Genomic DNA, 18,210 nt, shown 5'->3' with positions numbered 1-18,210 from the left:
CCCTGTCTCTACAAAAAACACAAAAACTAGCTGGGCGTGGTGGTGCACGCCTACAGCCCCAGCTACTCAAGAGGCTGAGGTGGGAGGATGGCTTGAGCCCGGGAAGTGGAAGTTGCTGTGAGCTGAGATCACACCACTGCACTCCAGCCTGGGCAACAGAGCCAGATCTTGTCTTGGAAAAAAAAAAAAAAAGAAAAAAAAATTGTCAAAAAATCTTTGGGCTGGGCAAAAGAGCTCTTTGACTTGACAACAAAAGGATGATCAATTAAAGAAAAAGTGACAAACCTGATTACAATTTTGCAGAGGATGAAAAGGCAGCACGAGGGAAAACATCTGCAAACTACATATACTTTTTGGACTACTATCTAGAATATATGAAGAGCTCTCAATACTCAACAGTCAGAAATCAAAGAATCCAATCAGAAAATGGGGAAGAGACATTTAACTAAAGATGGCAAATAAGCACAAGAAAAGATATTCAACACCATTAACCATTAGGGCAGTGAAAATTAAAATCAAAATGAGCTATCATGACACACTCATTAGAATGCCTAAAATTAAAAAGTGACAACACCAAATGCTGGAGAGGATTCCAAGAAACTGGAGCATTCATTTACTGCTGATGAGAATGTAAAACAGTATAGCTGCTCTGGAGTTTTGTAGGTTATTTAAAAATTAATATGTAACTACCCTATGACTCAAGAACTGAACTCCTGGGCATTTATCCCAGAGAAATAAAAATATATTCTTATATAAAAAACTGTACATAAATGTTTAGAGCAGTTTTATTGGTAATAGCCCCACATTGGAAACAACACAAATACAGATGTCCTTCAATGGGTGAATGGTTGAAGTAACTGAAATAAATCCACACAATACTCAGCAGTTAACAAAAGAGAGAATGAATTATTAACATGCAATGACCTGAATGAACTTCCATTTATGATGGATATGAAAAAGTTTATCCCACAAAGTTATATATTGTGTGATTACATTTATCCATTTACATAACATTCTTGAAATGACAAAATTACAGAGCTGGAGAACAAATTAGTGATTGCCAAGAGTTAAGGAGTGGGTAGAAGGAAAGTAAGCATAGCTATAAAAGAATACCATGAGAGATTCTTGTGGTGATATTCTGTATCTTGACTGTAGCATCCTGGTGTGATACTGTACTGATTTTATAAAATGCTCCCATCTTGTAAAAGCTAGGTAAAGGGTCCATGAAATATGTCTGTAGTATTACTATTATCGTTTTGAGACAGGGACTCACTCCGTTACTCATGCTGGTAAAGCGCAGTGGCGCAATCACAGCTCACTGCAGCCTTGACTTCCTGGGCTCAAGCAATCCTCCTACCTCAGCCTCCTGAGTAGCTGGGACCATAATACGTACACCACCATGCCTGGCTAATTTTTTTTTAATTTTTGTTTTTTATAGACACGAAGTCTCACTATGTTGCCCAGACTGGTCTTAAACTCCTGGGCTCAAGTAACCCATTTACCTCAGTCTCCCAAAGTGCTGGGATTACAGGTGTGAGCCATTGTGCCCAGCCACAATATATAATTGTGAATTATATATTCACAATTGCACGTGAATAATATTCTTAAAATAAGAAGTTTAATTTTTTTTTTTTTTTTTTGGAGACAGAGTCTCACTCTGTAGCCCAGGCTGGTCTCAAACTCCTGGCCTCAAATGATCTGCCCGCCTCAGCCTCCCAAAGTGCTGGGATTACAGGCATGAGCCATCCCACCCGCCAAGAAGTTTAATTTTTAAAAAATCGAAGAGAAACATCAGTAAGCAATTACTATTTAGAAAATCACGTTAGCCAAGTGCACTGGCTCATGCCTGTAATGCCAGCACTTTGGGAGGCCAAGGCAGAACTGCTTGAGACTAGGAGTTTGAGACCAGCCTGGGCATCATGGTGAAACCCCATCTCTATTTAAAAAAAAAAATAATAAATTTTTTAAAAATCTAAGAGAAACATATATACATATATGTACACCTACATGTGTGCATGTGTGTGTAATGGGTTTTATATATATAATGGGTTCACACCGTGTATATATACGACATGAACCCATTTTTGTCAAGGAGTGAAAGAATGTGCAACCCTTTTATGTCGTAGTGTGCGTATAAACTCCTAACATGACTTTACAATCAATTGTTAATAGTGATTACCCTGAGGTTGGGATTATTGGGGTGGGGGGAAAGGACTACATGTATACAAGAGGTTGGATGGTATATCACAATTGTAACTTCTTACTTTATATACTTTATCATTTAAAGTGTTCTGAGTACATATTATAATGAATGTCTTTAATATTCACGTGACAGCACTATATAAAGTATATGACAGTTTAAGAACTTTACAGAGTCCTAATTACATTTCAAAGAAAATGCATAAAGGCTTACTGGCCACTGTTCCTCAGTTGGTGTGCCCAAAGTTTCAAATATTCTTGTTAGCTGATCAAGGTCTGAATCTCCTGGCAAAAAAGGAACCTGAAAGAAAGTAAGAGGGAGACTTTTCAAGGTGGGGTTTTTTTTTAATTTTTTTCTTTTTTTAGAGAGACAGAGTCTCGCTCTGTCACCCAGGCTGCAGTGAGTGATGCAATCCTGGCTCACTGCAACTTCCTCCTCATTTCAAGCGATTCTCCTGCCTCAGCCTCCCGAGTAGCTGGGACTGCAGGGGCATGCCACCATGCTTGGCTAATTTTTGTATTTTTAGTAGAGATGGGGTTTTGCCATGTTGGCCAGGCTGGTCTCAAAGTCCTGACCTCAAGTGATCTGCCCACTTCGGCCTCCCAAAGTGCTGGGATTACAGGCGTGAGCCACCACGCCAGCCTTCGAGGTGGGTTTTCTTTTCTTTTTTTTTTTTTTTTTTTTTTGAGACAGAGTCTCGTTCTGTTGCCCAGGCTGGAGTGCAGGAGTGCAAGCTCCACCTCCTGGGTTCAGGTCATTCTCCTGCCTCAGCCTCCAGAGTAGCTGGGACTACAGGCGCCTGCCACCACGCCTGGCTAATTTTTTTTTTTTTTTTTTTTGTATTTTTAGTAGAGATGGGGTTTCACCGTGTTAGCCAGGATGGTCTCGATCTCCTGACCTTGTGATTTGCCCGCCTTGGCCTCCCAAAGTGCTGGGATTACAGGCGTCAGCCACCACGCCTGGCCTTCAAGGTGGTTTTTGATACCTATTAGACAAATACTATAAATTTAATAAGAAAAACTTAAAAACTCTGCAACAAATATTGAAAATTTAGTACGAAGTGTATTGGGTATGTTATTAGATCCTACCACTGCTAACCAACAAAACAGCACCTTTACTATCCATTTTATTCACTCCAAATTTTAATAAACACTCTCCATATAACAGGCACTATGCTAAGCCTCAGGAATTCAAAGAGGAAAAGGAGACATTCCCTGCCCTCCCCTTAGGTGGAGGTGGTAAGCAGTACTGATACACATAAACAAGCATTTACAATTCGGTGTGTTGAGTAAGTACAAGATCCTAGACCACATCGAAAGAGCACCTAACTTACTCTAGATGGGTCAGGAGTTCAAGACCACTCTGGCCAACATGCTGAAACCCTGTCTCTACCAAACATACAAAAATTAGCCAGGTGTAGTGGTGCACGCCTGTAGTCCCAGCTCCTCAGAAGGCTGAGGCAGGAGAATCACTTGAACTGGGAGATGGAGGCTGCAGTGAGCAGAGATGGAGCCACTGCACTCCAGCTTGGGCAACAGAACAAGAATCTATCTTAAAAAAAAAAAAAAAAAAAAAAACCTAAAAGGATATTAAATAATATTACAACTATTTTTAGACATGCTAATTTTCTTCTTAAATCCAAAAGGATTATCTTTTGTTTTTTGTAGGGCACCTGTACCCTCACTTTGCAGGCCAAATTGTGGACAAGTTTGTAATTTAAACAAATTTTAAGAATTGGTGTGCTTTTCACGTATGTTTACTGCGGCACTATTCACAATAGCAAAGACTTGGAACCAACCCAAATGTCCAACAATGATAGAGTGGATTAAGAAAATGTGGCACGTATACACCACGGAATACTATGCAGCCATAAAAAATGATGTGTTCATGTCCTTTGTAGGGACATGGATGAAATTGGAAATCATCATTCTCAGTAAACTATCGCAAGGACAAAAAACCAAACACCGCATGTTCTCACTCATAGGTGGGAACTGAACAATGAGAACACATGGACACAGGAAGGAGAACATCACACTCTGGGGACTGTTGTGGGGTGGGGGGAGCGGGGAGGGATAGCATTAGGAGATATACCTAATGCTAAATGACGAGTTAATGGGTGCAGCACACCAGCATGGCACATGTATACATATGTAACTAACCTGCACATTGTGCACATGTACCCTAAAACTTAAAGTATAATAATAAAATAAATTTAAAAAAAAAGAATTGGATTGGTGTGCTTTTGTATGACGTAAAAATGAAACTAAGCTGTCTGATGTATGGATTTCACACTCCAATTTGAACAAGCCTATGTAAAAGACATTTATGAGAAAAAGTAGGAAAATCTGAATACAGACTTGATTTTATTACGGAATTAATGTTCACTTTTTTCAGATGACAATGGTATCGTGGTTATGATTAAAGAATCCTTATAGATGGCCAGGTGTGGTGGCTCACTCCTGTAATTCCAGCACTTTAGGAGGGTGAGGTGGGTGGATCAATTGAGGCTAGGAGTTTGAGACCAGCTGGTCAACATCACAAAACCATTTTTACTAAAAAATACAAAAACTAGCCGGGTGTCATGGTGCACGGCTGTAATTCCAGCTACTTGGGAGGCTGAGGCACGAGAATCGCTTGAGCCTGGGAGGCAGAGGTTGCAATGAGCTGAGATCACGCCACCGCACTCCAGCCTGGGCGACAAAGTAAGACTCTGTCTCAAAAAAAAAAAAAGGAATCCTTATAGAGAAAAATACTAAAGAAACATGGATAAAATTACATGTTTGGGATTTGTGGCAAAAATATCTAGTGTGGGAGAGTACTGATAAAATGGATCATATGTTGAAACTATTGAAACTGGTTGATGAGTATAGATAGAGGCTCATTTTACTAGTCTTTGCTTTTGCATGTTTGAAAATATCCATACTAAAAAAACTATTTTTCCCTAAAGAAAGAACTGCTTTGGGATTTAAGCTGTGCATTTAAAATGTCTTATTTGTATTAAATACATGAACCTTGTTAAAACACTAAATAGTACTAAAGACTTATAATAAAAATTGGTTCTTTGACCCATCATCTCCCTCTCATTTTTGATAATTACGTAACTTTTGCTCAGTGCAGAGCCAAAATTAAGATTAATTCCCTTTCTTATACAATTTGGTTTTCCTAAAGGTAATGATTTCCTAGCCCTCTGCCACCAACTCCTAATGCCTGCTCTTTGGCAACTTGGTTTATATAAAAGCTAAATATTCCAGTTATTAAATATCAATTTCTATATGACTAAACCAATCATATCCATCGGTTCCTTTTTTTTTTTTTCCCCTGGAAGCCACCCCTGCTGAAGTCCTCACCCCACCTGCTCCAATCTGGACTAGCTACTCTCTAGGCCTGATGCATACCTGCTTTCCCAGAACTTTCCTTCACTATTAAATGAGAATTTGAATTGCCTTTTTCCTGTGTTGAATCTTATGTTCCCTGCATCTCATGTCTTCCTGTTGGTTTACTCTCTGCAACTTCTGCCTTGTGGGTTCAAGCACCTCAGCTTCCTGAGTAGCTGGGATTACAGGCGCCCGCCACCATGCCCAGCTAATTTTTGTATTTTTAGTAGAGACCGGGTCTCACCATGTTGGCCAGGCTGGTCTCAAACTCCTGACCTCAGGTGATCCACCTGCCTCGGCCTCCCAAAGTGCTGGGATTACAGGCATAAGCCACCGCACCCAGCCCTAAACTTTTTTTTTTGAGACAAGGTCTGTCTCCTCTAATTCGGTGTGAGTTTTTCGGTTGTTTTTCTCCTGTGCTGTCTCTGTACTAGCTCAGCTCAGCTCAGCTCCCCAGCCTTCGCCCCTGCAGCCTCTTCAGCCTGCTGACCGCAAGTGCGCCTTCTAAAGGCCCCAAATGCCCTATACACACCAGGTGGAAAGCACGGAAGCGCCTGCAGAGCCGAATTAAAGGTGAACCCCAGCCTGCTGCCCAGGCTGGAATGCAGTGGCACAAACGTGGCTCACTGCAGCCTTGACAACCAGGCTCAAGCAATCCTCCCACTTCAGCCTCCCAAGCAGCTGGGACTACAGGCATGCACTACCATGTCTGGCTAATTTCTTGATTTTTTTTTTTTTTTTTTTTGATAGTGTCTTGCTCTGTCACCCAGGCTGGAGTGATGTGGCACGATCTCACCTCACTGCAGCTTCAAATTCCCAGGTTCCAGTGATCCTGACACCTCAGCCTCCTGAGTAGCTGGGAAAACACGCACTCAATACCATGCCCGGCTAATTTGTATATTTTTGGTAGAGACAGGGTTTCACCACATTGCCCAAGTGGGTCTGAAACTCCTGAGCTCAAGTGATCCACCCGCCTTGGCCTCCCAACGTCCTGGGATTACAGGAGTGAGCTGCCCCGCCTGGCCTAGATGTAAATTTCTGATGTAACAAATTGTAGTTACCCTCAGAGCTAACTGAAAATATGAACAGGCAAAGAATTCTAGGTTGAGCATCATATTCCCTCACAATGTGAACACTTCCAGATTCCAGTGCTGCTGTTGAGAAGGCTCATGCCATTCTTTTTCCTAATACTTTATTTTCTTTTCTATGTATGCTGCTTTTCTTCTCTGTGGAAATAAAATATTTTTCTTATCCCTTCATATTCTGAAATTTCACAACAGTGTGTCTTGGTACAGGTTTTTTTTCATGTATTTATGCAGAGCCTTTAGAATTTTTTTTTGAAAGTTTTCTTTGTAATTTTCATAATTGTACTCTTATTTTTTTTATTTTTTGAGACGGAGTCTCACTCTGTCACCCAGGCTGGAGTGCAGTGGTGCGATCTCGGCTCACTGCAAGCTCCACCTCCCAGGTTCATGCCATTTCTCCTGCCTCAGCCTCCTGAGTAGCTGGAACTACAGGCGCCCACCACCATGCCTGGCTAATTTTTTTTGTATTTTCAACAGAGACGGGGTTTCACTGTGTTAGCAGGATGGTCTCGATCTCCTTACCTCGTGATCTGCCTGCCTCAGCCTCCCAAAGTGCTGGGATTACAGGCGTGAGCCACCGCGCCTGGCCTTTTTTTTTTTAGACGGAGTTGCACATTTGTTGCCCAGGCTGGAGTGCAATGGTGTGATCTCCGGCTCACTGCAACCTCCACCTCCCGGGTTCAAGCAATTCTCCTGCCTCAGCCTCCCGAGTAGCTGGGATGACAGGCATGTGCCACCAAACCCAGCTAATTTTGCATTTTTAGTAGAGAGAGGGTTTCTCCATGTTGGCCAGGCTGGTTTCAAACTCCCAACCTCAGGTGATCCGCCCACCTCGGCATCCCAAAGTGCTGTGATTACAGGCATGAGCTACTGCACCCAGCCTCATAATTGTACTCTTCATGGCACTTTTAGTCTGATGATTCACATCTAGCAATGCTTCACTATTTTGAGATTTCCTACCCTCCATTTTCTTTGTTTTCTCTTGGTACATTCCGAATAAATCCTGGATCAATCTGTTAATTTTATCTTTTCTCTACTATAGTCCATCTATCTTTTTATTGAGACAGGGTTTCACAGTGTTATCCAGGCTGGTCTTGAACTGCTGGGCTCAAGAGATTCTGCCTCAGCCTCGCACATAGCTGGGACCACAGGTGTGTACCACTGTGCCTGGCCATCTCTTCATCTTTTGATTTTACTTAATGAAAGAGTTTTGCAGCTTACTTTCCCATTCCTTTTCACTGCTTTTGTTTGCCTTTGGCTATCTTCTATTTTTAATAGTTCAAGTATCTCTTATTTGATTGTTCCCCTTTTAAAAAAGTATGGTGTGCTTATTCTATAGATGCAGTATAATCTCTTAGATCTCTGAAGATTTGAAAAGGGGGCTGGGGGTGGTGAATTTTCTTCTGCTTTGGTTGTTTCCAATTTTTCCAAGTTTCTTTTTAATTTGTTTCAGTCTGCCTTTCATTTTGGAAGTATTCATTACTATCTGAAGAGCCTTAATAACTATCTGATGATCGCTGGCTAAGCATTCATATGGGCAACATTTCTACCTTTTCAATTGAGCACAGGAACAGCTTAAAATAGGACAAAAGGTATGGCAGAAGAGTACAATTCTTTAGTCTGAATGTAATTTTCCTTATAACTTTAAAGATGATTCCAGCAACAATGCCAATGGCTAATAAATTTCCAAGTATGACTGTTAACAGGTCCACAATCTCTAATCTGTCTACTCTCAACTGCTGTCTCTCTTCACTTGCTTTCTCAATGGAGTGATCAGTCATAACATTAGGGGCTATGGAATTCTGTTTTCTTCTTGGCCATGAATGGATTGTGGTGGTTGATAAATTCTCAGTGTGAATTTCTGGTATACTCTGTGTTCAGGTAAGTAGCAGAGTTATCATGCCAGCTGATTCACAGGACCCCCCGTTAACACTGTGAGTCCCATATTGCCTTCCAAGTTTGAATGTGTGTGTTTCTTCTACAAATGCCCATTGGGTAAGTTTCTCAAAATGATGCACAGAATTTACTTTTTTTTAAGAGATTGGGGTCTTGCTATATTGTCCAGGCTTGCCTCAAACTCCTGAGTACAAGTGATCCTCCCACCTCAGCTTCCCAAGTAGCTGGGACTATAGGCGTGAGCCACCACTATGCTTAAACTAAACATTTTTAGTTTAATGTTTTCCTCTTTGGTGTATAGAAGTTGTTTTCTGTGTTCAAGGAGATAAAAAAGCTATTCAATCTTGGTTTGAATTTCTTTAAATACATACGGCTTAAGGAGAGGGAGAGAAGGGGTCGGAATATGGACAGAAAAAAACTCCTAGCTTCAGAAGGATTCCCCTGTATCCCTTTACCTTCATCATTCATAAGGGCTAGTCTTTCTGGAGATCTAAACTTCATAGCTAAAGAGAAGTTTCCAAGTCAGCATCTTTTTCTCTGGTGAGGGGAAGCAGGGGATTTTTTTACTGTAAGATGATGGTCTCAGTCACAGAAATGCTATAGTAACATTGTATCTGTTCTGTTTCAACAGAACTAAAATAATGGTCTCACACAAGGTTTAAGTTATACAGAGTAGTAGCTGCAGTGGTTGGTATTATACATCTCCTAAAGCGTACTTAAAACAGCCCCAAACAAAAAACCCCTCAGGAGGACAAAAGTTTATCTGAACGTATTTAGTTGTTATAGAGATACTGCCATATTACAAGTGAATTTCTATGTTCTGAAGTATAAAACTATCTACAATAAAGTTCTTATTGTCCTAAATGGAAGATATTCTCATTTCATATTAACATTAAAAAATGCTGCATTTGGCTTTTTAAAAATTGGACTATTTGTAGGCTTTTTGTTGTAAGGACATTGGCAGGACAAGAATTCTTTTTTCTTTTTTTTTTGAGATGGAGCCTTGCTCTGTTGCCCGTGTTGCCCAGGCTGGAGTGCAGTGACACAATCTTGGCTCATTGCAACCTCTGCCTCCCAGGTTCAAGCGATTCTCCTGTCTCAGCCTCCCGAGTAGCTAGGACTACAGGCACCCGCCACCACACCCAGCTAATTTTTCTATTTTTAGTAGAGATGGGATTTCACCATGTTGGCCGGGCTGACTTCGAACTCCTGACCTCAAGTGATCCACCTGCCTCGGCCTCCCAAAGTGCCGGGATTATAGGCGTGAGCCACCATGCCTGGCCTAGGACAAGAATTCTTATACAAACTATAAGAACAAATAACTGCAACAACAATATTCAAGTGTGTACATTAATTTAGACTTACCCTTAGAAGTAACTCTGCTAATATACAGCCAACAGCCCACATGTCCACACCTACACCATACATCCTAGCTCCAAATAGTAACTCAGGGGCCCGATACCACCTAAAGAACAAAAAGAATTAGTATCATTTTAGCATGAAATTATCATAGCACTTCTATCTCTAGAGATGAACAATCCTTGTCTGTTTTTAAAGCCAATCCCTTACTTTAAGGACTAGATACCATACTCTTTCATGAAGTTTTAAAGTAACACTCTAGCAGTTCTCTCCCTTTTTCTCCTACAGCATCAGTCTTTTGTTTTCTACTAGACTTTTCCCAACAATGTACAAACATACTAGTATTTTTCCAGTCTTAAACATCTCTGGACCTTACCTCCCCTAATAGGTGCCTCCTCATTCTCTGCTTTGTTCAAAGAATTGTCTATTCTTACTGTCTCCAATTCCTTTTCTTCCATCCTCTCTTAAAACCTTTTCAGGCCAGGTGTGGTGGCTCACGCCTGTAATCCCAGCACTTTGGGAGGCCGAGGCGGGCAGATCATGAGGTCAGGAGTTTGAGACCAGCCTGGCCAACATAGTGAAACCCGTCTCTACTAAAAATACAAAAAATTAGCTGGGCGTGGTGGCAGGTGCCTGTAATCCCAGCTACTTGGGAGGCTGAGGCAGGAAAATTGCTTGAACCCGGGAGGCAGAGGTTGCAGTGAGGAGAGATTGCGCCATTGCACTCCAGCCTGGGCGACAGTGCCAGACTCCGTCTCAAAAACAAAACAAAACAGCACACACACACACACAAGACCTTTTCAATCAGGCTTTCATCCTTACCATTCCACCAAAACTGCTCTTATCAAGCTTATCAGTCATGTCCACACTGCTAAATCCCATTGTCAATTCCCAGAGTCTTCATCTTAATTTGATTTACCAGCAGCATTTGATTTACAGACATAGAAAATATGAGAAACTGGTAGATAAGAAAGCTCTGTTAACAATGCTCTTGTACACAGGTCCCTGTTTCTATGAGTTCCTGAATGTTGAGCTTAACAGCTCTAGCAATTACATAAACAATTACTCACATCCCCTACTTCTTACTCAGGGCTTAGGTGATTTATACTCAGTGACATCTATTTGGAAGAAGGTGGCAAAATAATTTAAAATAGAGAATTTGGGGCCAGGCACAATGTCTGACACCTGTAATCCCAGAACTATTGGAGGCTGAGGTGGGAGGATCGCTTGAGTGCAGGACTTTGAGACCAGCCTGGGCAACATGGCGAAATCCATCTCTATAAAAACTTTAAAAAATTAGCCAGCCATGGTGGGGCATGCCTGTGGCCCCAGATACTTGGAAGGCTGAGTGAGGTAGCAGGATCACTTGAACCCAGGAGGTCAAGGCAGCAGTGAGTACTGTTTGCACAACCGCACTTCAGCCTGGGCAACAGAGCGAGATCCTGTCTCAAAAAAGAAAAAGAAAAAATACAGAATTTGAAAATCTTTGCAGATTCTTAAAACGGTCTTGGAAATTAACAAAATGCCACTGGGACAAAAATTATAAAATCTATCATTCCTATTTAATGTGATTTTCTGTTTTTTCACATCAAAAATACAAATGGAAAATATAATTACCAATATGAAAAATTCAAATATCAAACATTGCTCTGTTTAGAGAATTTTCATTTACATAGGACACAGAATCAGCACTGACCAACATAATAAACATGGGTCCAATAAATCAGATGATTAGGTAGAAGAATATCCACTGAAATTCTAGATTATCTAACTAAAATGTAAAAGTATAAATTGTTCCCATTTACAAGGTAAATATCTTAGGATTGAGTTAGACTCTGTTTGAAAAGGGACTATGTATTTTTTCATCATGGTAAAGTACACCTAACATAAAAATGGCAGTACTTTTTTTTTCCTGAGAGAGAGTCTTTCTCTGTCACCCAGGCTGGAGTGCAGTGGCGTGATCTCAGCTCACTGCAACTTCTGCCTCTCGGGTTCAAGCAATTCTCCTGCCTCAGCCTCCTGAGCTAGGATTACAGGCGCGCACCACCATGCCCAGCTAATTTTTTTGTATTTTTAGTAGAGACAAGGTTTCACCATGTTGGCCAGGCTGGTCTCAAACTCCTGATCTCGTGATCCGCCTGCCTTGGCCTCCCAAAGTGCTGAGATTACAGGCATGAGTCACCGCGCCTGGCCAAATGGCAGTATTTTTTAAGAGGATATCTATCAACAATGATTCCTTAACTCTGCCAAGATAGTTCAGAGAAGCCAGTTGATGCTCATTTCTGATCAACCTCCTGCACATGTAGCTTTAAGGGATTCTTACCTGGTTACAACCTGATGTGTATAAGCTCTATTGGGGCTCCCAAAAGATTTGGCCAGGCCAAAATCTGCCAGTTTTAGAACTCCATTTTCATCTAGCAACAAGTTGTTTGGTTTCAGATCCTATATGATGGAAGTTTTAAACAAATAAGCAGGGTAGGGGAGAACACTGTAGTGCTACATTTAGTTGGCATAACTTTAAACTTAGCAAAAACAAGGTAACACCTGAAATCTAAACAATCAATTTTTTTCCACTGATACAAAATCCCATCAAAGCAAAATTGGATTAGTTATAATATAATATATAACCTTGGTAAGGAACTTAATTTCACTAAGCCATAATTTACATACTTCATAGAGTTTCTGTGAGGATTAAATCTGATATTTTCTATAGTCTAGTGTAATAACTGGCTCATAGTAGGCACTAAATAAATAGTTCCTACTATTAATTTAATAATAAATATGAACTTTCATAATATACATTTGTTAATGTATAAGAATGAGGATGACATTCTTCAAAATCTATGCTAAAAAGACATCAGCAATAACCTAAGAGGGATTCCAAACTTATGATATGAGAATTACTAGTTATAAATTATATATTCTTAGCTACTTATCTAAAAAGCTAGGTAGCTAGCACCTACCTAGCTAAATTATCAGCTTTGTTCTAAAAGCTGAATGTTCCCACTATTTCATAAACTGTATTTTGTACCTTGAATTTTAGAGCTACAAGAAACATTACTTTTCTAGTATTTTGGCATTGTATGAGTTAATCCAAGACCATTACTATATTTTTTCCCCACAACAACATTGTGGCACAAAGAATACTGAACTTAAAGCCAAAAGACTTATTTTTTATTTTTTATTTTTTTGAGACAGGGTTTCACTCTGTCACCCAGACTAGAGTGCAGTGGTGAGGTCTCAGCTCAGCTCACTGCAACCTCCACCTCCTGGGCTCAGGTGATCCCCTGACCGCAGCCTCCTGAGCAGCGGGGACTACAGGTGTGCACCACCACACCCAGCTAATTTCTGTATTTTTTGTAGAGACAAGTTTTCACTATATTGCCCAGGCTGGTCTAGAACTCCTGGGCTCGAGATATCTGCTTGCCTCAGCCTCCCAAAGTGCTGGGAACACAAAAGTGAGCCACCATGCCTGGGTCAAAACCTATGTTTTAATACTCTGTCCATTATCAGCAGCCAACCTTGAAAAAAAATATAACCATTGCAGGTCACTTAGCAACTTAGCTCTTCATCTATTAAAAAATGAGGGGGCCGGGCGCAATGGCTCACGCCTGTAATCCCAGCACTTTGGGAGGCCAAGATGGGCGGATCACAAGGCCAGGAGATCGAGACCATTCTGGCTAACATGGTGAAACCCCGTCTCTACTAAAAAAAAATACAAAAAATTAGCTGGGCGTAGTGGCGGGCACCTGTGGTCCCAGCTACTTGGGAGGCTGAGGCAGGAGAATGGCGTGAAACTAGGAGATGGAGCTTGCAGTGAGCGAGAGATCGCGCCACTGCACTCCAGCCTGGGTGACAGAGCAAGACTCCATCTCAAAAAAAAAAAAAAAAAAAAAAAATTGAGGGACTGGATCTCTTCCAGTTCTAAATTCACAAAGTAATATGGAGTCCTCACAGCACCAACTGCTGGAACAGGTGAAGGGAACAATATATAGGAAAAAGATGGGATAAAACGGTCAGCTATAAATTCATTGTTAAACAATTTACATATTCAGACCATTATGTACCAAATTGGCTATATAAAACTTGACTAGTATAAAGAAGCAGTATTAAAAACCTTACCCTATGTAGGATCCAATGTTGATGTAAATATTCTAATCCTTGAAGAGTCATCAACATGTAGGCTTTGATATGTGATGGTGTCAGCACAAGACTATTATCCTTTATTATAACCTGTAAAGCAAGTATACAATATACAGGTACCCTTTATTATTTCAAATAAACTCTACCACATAAAACAATTTACAGACTTAAAATGTAAGTATCAATACAGGAGACTCTCAAGAGAGGTTATCTAAGTTTCCTCAGGAAGCCCTGTCAGAATCTCCAGAGTTAGATGGGTAGGGAGAGCATTTCTGGTTTGAAAAGAAAGCAGTGCTTTGTCCTCTACTGCTTTCGCATGAAAGTAGCAAACACCTGTTGTTTCTGCTTGCGTCTTCTGACAATAGCAGTTAGTGTTCCTTTGGGAAGCCATCTCTTCTCAGCTTAGTCCACATGGTTAAGGTAGGACTGAGTCAACCTAAGGCCTCCAGAGGTAGGCACATGACCCAGGCATCCCCATTATCACACTGCAGTCTCCCGGCCAAGTGATTGGTTCAGGGATACAAGCCAAGTCAATCAATCAGGCCAAGTACTTGTGCTAGAATCAAAGAAAAGAAAGCACTTTCGTTCCTCAGGTATTATTAAACTCTACAAACATATACCTAGAAGCATCTGGAACACCATATTGAGAACTGTACACATGAAGAATGCAACAGAGAAGAAAACGGAGCTGAGTTAAAGTGTAAGACTGAGTTTTGATGGCATTATTTATGAGCTGTGCCTAATGTCAGTTTATTCTAGATTTATCAGTTAGGAACTAAAAGTTCCCCTTTTTTTAAAATCAGATTTAAGGTAAAGCATACCCTTTCTAGTGTATAGTTCCATGAGTTTTGACAAATGCATCCAGTCATGTAACCACCACTATAATCAAAGCATAGTTCCGTAACCTCCCAAAATTCCCTGAGGCCCCTCTGTACTTACTCCTTTCCTTTACCCCAAAGCCCCCATAACCGCTGATCTGGTTTCTGGTTCCTTTCGTTTTGCCTTTTCCAGAATATCATATAAATGAAATGATTCAATACATAGTTTTTTTAGCCTGGCTTCTTTCACTTAGTATAATGCATTTCAGATTCATCTATGTTGTTGCATTTATCAATAGTGTGTTTCTATTCCTGAGTAGTATTTCAGTTTGTTTGTACAGTTAGAATGAGGGATGTTTGGATTGTTCCAGTTTTGACAATTATTAATAAAGCCAAACATCTGTGTACCAACTGAATTCTGGCATACGTTTTTGTTTTTTTTTTCTTTTTTCGAGATGGGAGTCTCACTCTTGTCACCCAGGATGGAGTGCAGTGGTGCAATCCATAGCCTAGTGGTGAGTCCATAGCCTATTGTGATAGGTCCCTCCAGCATCAATACCATTAGTATTGTGATCTATAACAGCATCACTAATATTGTGATCGATACCACTAATCAATAATCTTGTGATCTAGCAATACCACTGCTAGGTATTTATCCAAAAGAGGCCGGGCACGGTGGCTCATGCTTATAATCCCAGCACTTTGGGAGGCTCAGGCAGGCGGATCGCCAGAGGTCAAGAGTTTGAAACCATCCCGTCCAACATAGTGAAACCCCGTCTCTCTATTTTAGCCAGACATGGTGATGGGTGCCTGTAATCCCAGCTACTCAGGAGGCTGAGGCACGAGAATCACTTGAACCTGGGAGGCAGAGGTTGCTGTGAGTTGAGATCGTGCCACTGTACTCCAGCACAGGTAACAAAGCAAGACTCTGTCTCAAAAAAACAAAACAAAAACAAACAAACAAAACTTGGCTTTCAGAAGAATGACATTACTCTGATTATATGGAAATAAGTTTCTTTATTTTTTAATATAATTTTTAAAGTAGAGACAGGATCTCACTATGTGGTCCAGGCTGGTCTTGAACTCCTGGGCTTAAGCAATCCTCTTGCCTTGGCCTCTCAAAGTGCTGAGATTACAGGCGTAAGTCACTGCACTGGCCAGAAATAAATTTTAAATTCTTATAGGTTGCTGGGCATGGTGACTCACACCTGTAATCCTAGCACTTTGGGAGGCTGAGGCGGGCAGATCACTTGAGGTCAGGAGTTCAAGACCAGCCTGGCCAACATGGAGACACCCTGTCTCTACTTAAAATATAAAAGTTAGCCGGGCATGGTGGCACCTGTAATCCCAGCTACTTGGGAGGCTGAAGTGAGCAAATCACTGGAACCCAGGAGGTGAAGGCTGCAGAGAGCCGAGATCACGTCATTGCACTCCAGGCTGGGTGAACAGAGTGAGACTCCATCTCAAAAAAAAAAAAAAAAAAAAAAAGAAAAGCAAAAAAATCTTATAGGTTTAATGCTCATTTCTCCAAAAATGACGTCAACTAGCTATGGGAACTTAGAAGGCAGCAATGCCAATGAAATCCAAATCTTTGTGTGTAACACTGGGAATATCACTAAATGATTAGAAGAAAATAACTCAAGAGATCCTTTTGACTCAAAGTACATCCAAATTTCAACAAAATTAAGCTTTTTTTCTTTTACTACAGTATCTTCTTAGGTAGAAAACAAATATTTAGGTTCTTGTTTGATAAACTGGGACAAAGGAATTTCTCCAGGAATCTTAGTCTTACCTCTAGATCAGTTTCCATAAAATCAAAGACAAGGCTAATATTAGATTTATGTCCAAAAGCATCAAGGAGCTGCAAAGTTAAAAAATTAAAATGTGATTCACTATTTAATACCTGACAGTATCATAGCAACTGAGGCAATTTTTAAAAATTTAAAAAGCATTTAAACTGTTGGTAATTCCCTATAAAGCTTAAATCATTTGATTAAATTTGACATTTGTCCTTTTTTGGACAGTACTAAAGGAATTAGTATTTTGAAGCATAAAAATATTAAATTTTACTTAAAAAAAAATACCCAACCTCTTTCCCCAAATATTTGGAGTTAGAATTAAGAAATTAACTAACGAAAACTTCATTCCAGTCTCCAATTCAAAAGAAAAGTCCCAAATGTGATTTTTAAGAAATCCTCTAAATAACAGCAGCTATCACTGAATGAATGGATACATTTTCTATGGTAGGCAATATTCCAGATACTTTACATCTTTTCAATTGGCTAGTCTCACAACTACCCTATGAGGCAGGGACTCCGGGGAGTTGTGAGTGAACACACTCAAGGTCTCACACAGGCAGAAAGAAAGGTTTTGAATTCAGGTTGACACCCTCAGCCACTATATGCTAGAGCTCCCTAGACTTCAAAATTATTTCCGACAAAATTAGCCTACATGTCAAATATTTCATTTATTTAATCAGTGGTATAGTTTTAAAGACAATGCCTACCAAAACAACTGGGATAGAAAATGTATTTCCTTTAAGCTTCTGCAAGGCTCATCTAGAACAAGTCATCTTGCTGAGCCTTTAATCAACATCCATTATATCAAGAAAAGGCAGAGTTCCAAATCCCAGTAACAGTTTTGATCATACTCACACCAATTATATTTGGATGACTTAGCTCCTGTAATAATTTTATCTCTCTTAAGGCGGTTCTATTTATACCTATATAAAAAGGCAAAGCAAAAAGTGAATAATTCTGAAATCTCAAACCTTACAAACACTTCTTTTTTTTTTTTTTTTGAGATGGAGTCTCGCGCTCTGTCGCCCAGGCTAGAGTGTAGTGGCGTGATCTCGGCTCACTGCAACCTCCACCTCCCAGGTTCAAGCAATTCTCCTGCCTCAGCCTCCAGAGTAGCAGGGATTACAGGCACGCGCCACCACGCCTGGCTAATTTTTGTATTTTTAGTAAAGACGGGGTTTCACCATGTTGGTCAGGCTGGTCTCGAACTCCTGACCTCGTGATCCACCTGCTTTGGCCTCCTAAAGTGCTGGGATTACAGGCGTGAGCCACCGCACCCAGCCCAAACACATATTTTTAAAGAAAGGTTAGTAATCTCAGAAAATAGTGAACACTACACACAAAAATAAGGGCTACTTTGACACTTTTTATGTCAAATCTGTTGTTCTTTTACATTGCTTTATTTTTATTTATTTATTTTTTCTGAGATGGGGTTTCACCCTGTCAGCCAGGTTGGAGTGCAGTGGCATGATCTCGGCTCACTGCAGCCTCCACCTCCCAGACTCAAGTAATTTTCCCACCTTAGCCTCCCGAGTA

General features: G+C 40.5%; 1 protein-coding gene across 6 annotated transcripts in view; it reads right to left on the bottom strand.

The window, feature by feature from the left end:
- CDK7 (cyclin dependent kinase 7) overlaps positions 1-18,210 on the bottom strand; it is a 43,268-nt gene that overhangs the window by 5,607 nt on the left and 19,451 nt on the right. For 3 of the 6 annotated variants that reach the window (XM_009240771.4, XM_054555608.2, XM_054555609.2), the window contains 6 exons: positions 17,530-17,597; positions 16,668-16,736; positions 14,037-14,147; positions 12,238-12,356; positions 9,921-10,020; positions 2,414-2,500 (listed from right to left, as the gene is read on the bottom strand). In XM_009240771.4, the coding sequence (XP_009239046.2) occupies positions 2,414-2,500; positions 9,921-10,020; positions 12,238-12,356; positions 14,037-14,147; positions 16,668-16,736; positions 17,530-17,597 (554 nt within the window). Of the gene's footprint in view, positions 1-2,413; positions 2,501-9,920; positions 10,021-12,237; positions 12,357-14,036; positions 14,148-16,667; positions 16,737-17,529; positions 17,598-18,210 lie in introns of those variants that run through there. The other 3 variants (XM_024247461.3, XM_063724136.1, XM_054555610.2) reach the window with 2 other exon arrangements.

This window comes from Pongo abelii, chromosome 4, assembly GCF_028885655.2.
Source record: "Pongo abelii isolate AG06213 chromosome 4, NHGRI_mPonAbe1-v2.0_pri, whole genome shotgun sequence".
In the NCBI taxonomy this organism is placed as follows: domain Eukaryota; kingdom Metazoa; phylum Chordata; class Mammalia; order Primates; family Hominidae; genus Pongo; species Pongo abelii.
The sequence above is the reverse complement of the archived record's forward strand: the minus strand, read 5'-3'. Positions and strand labels throughout refer to the sequence as shown.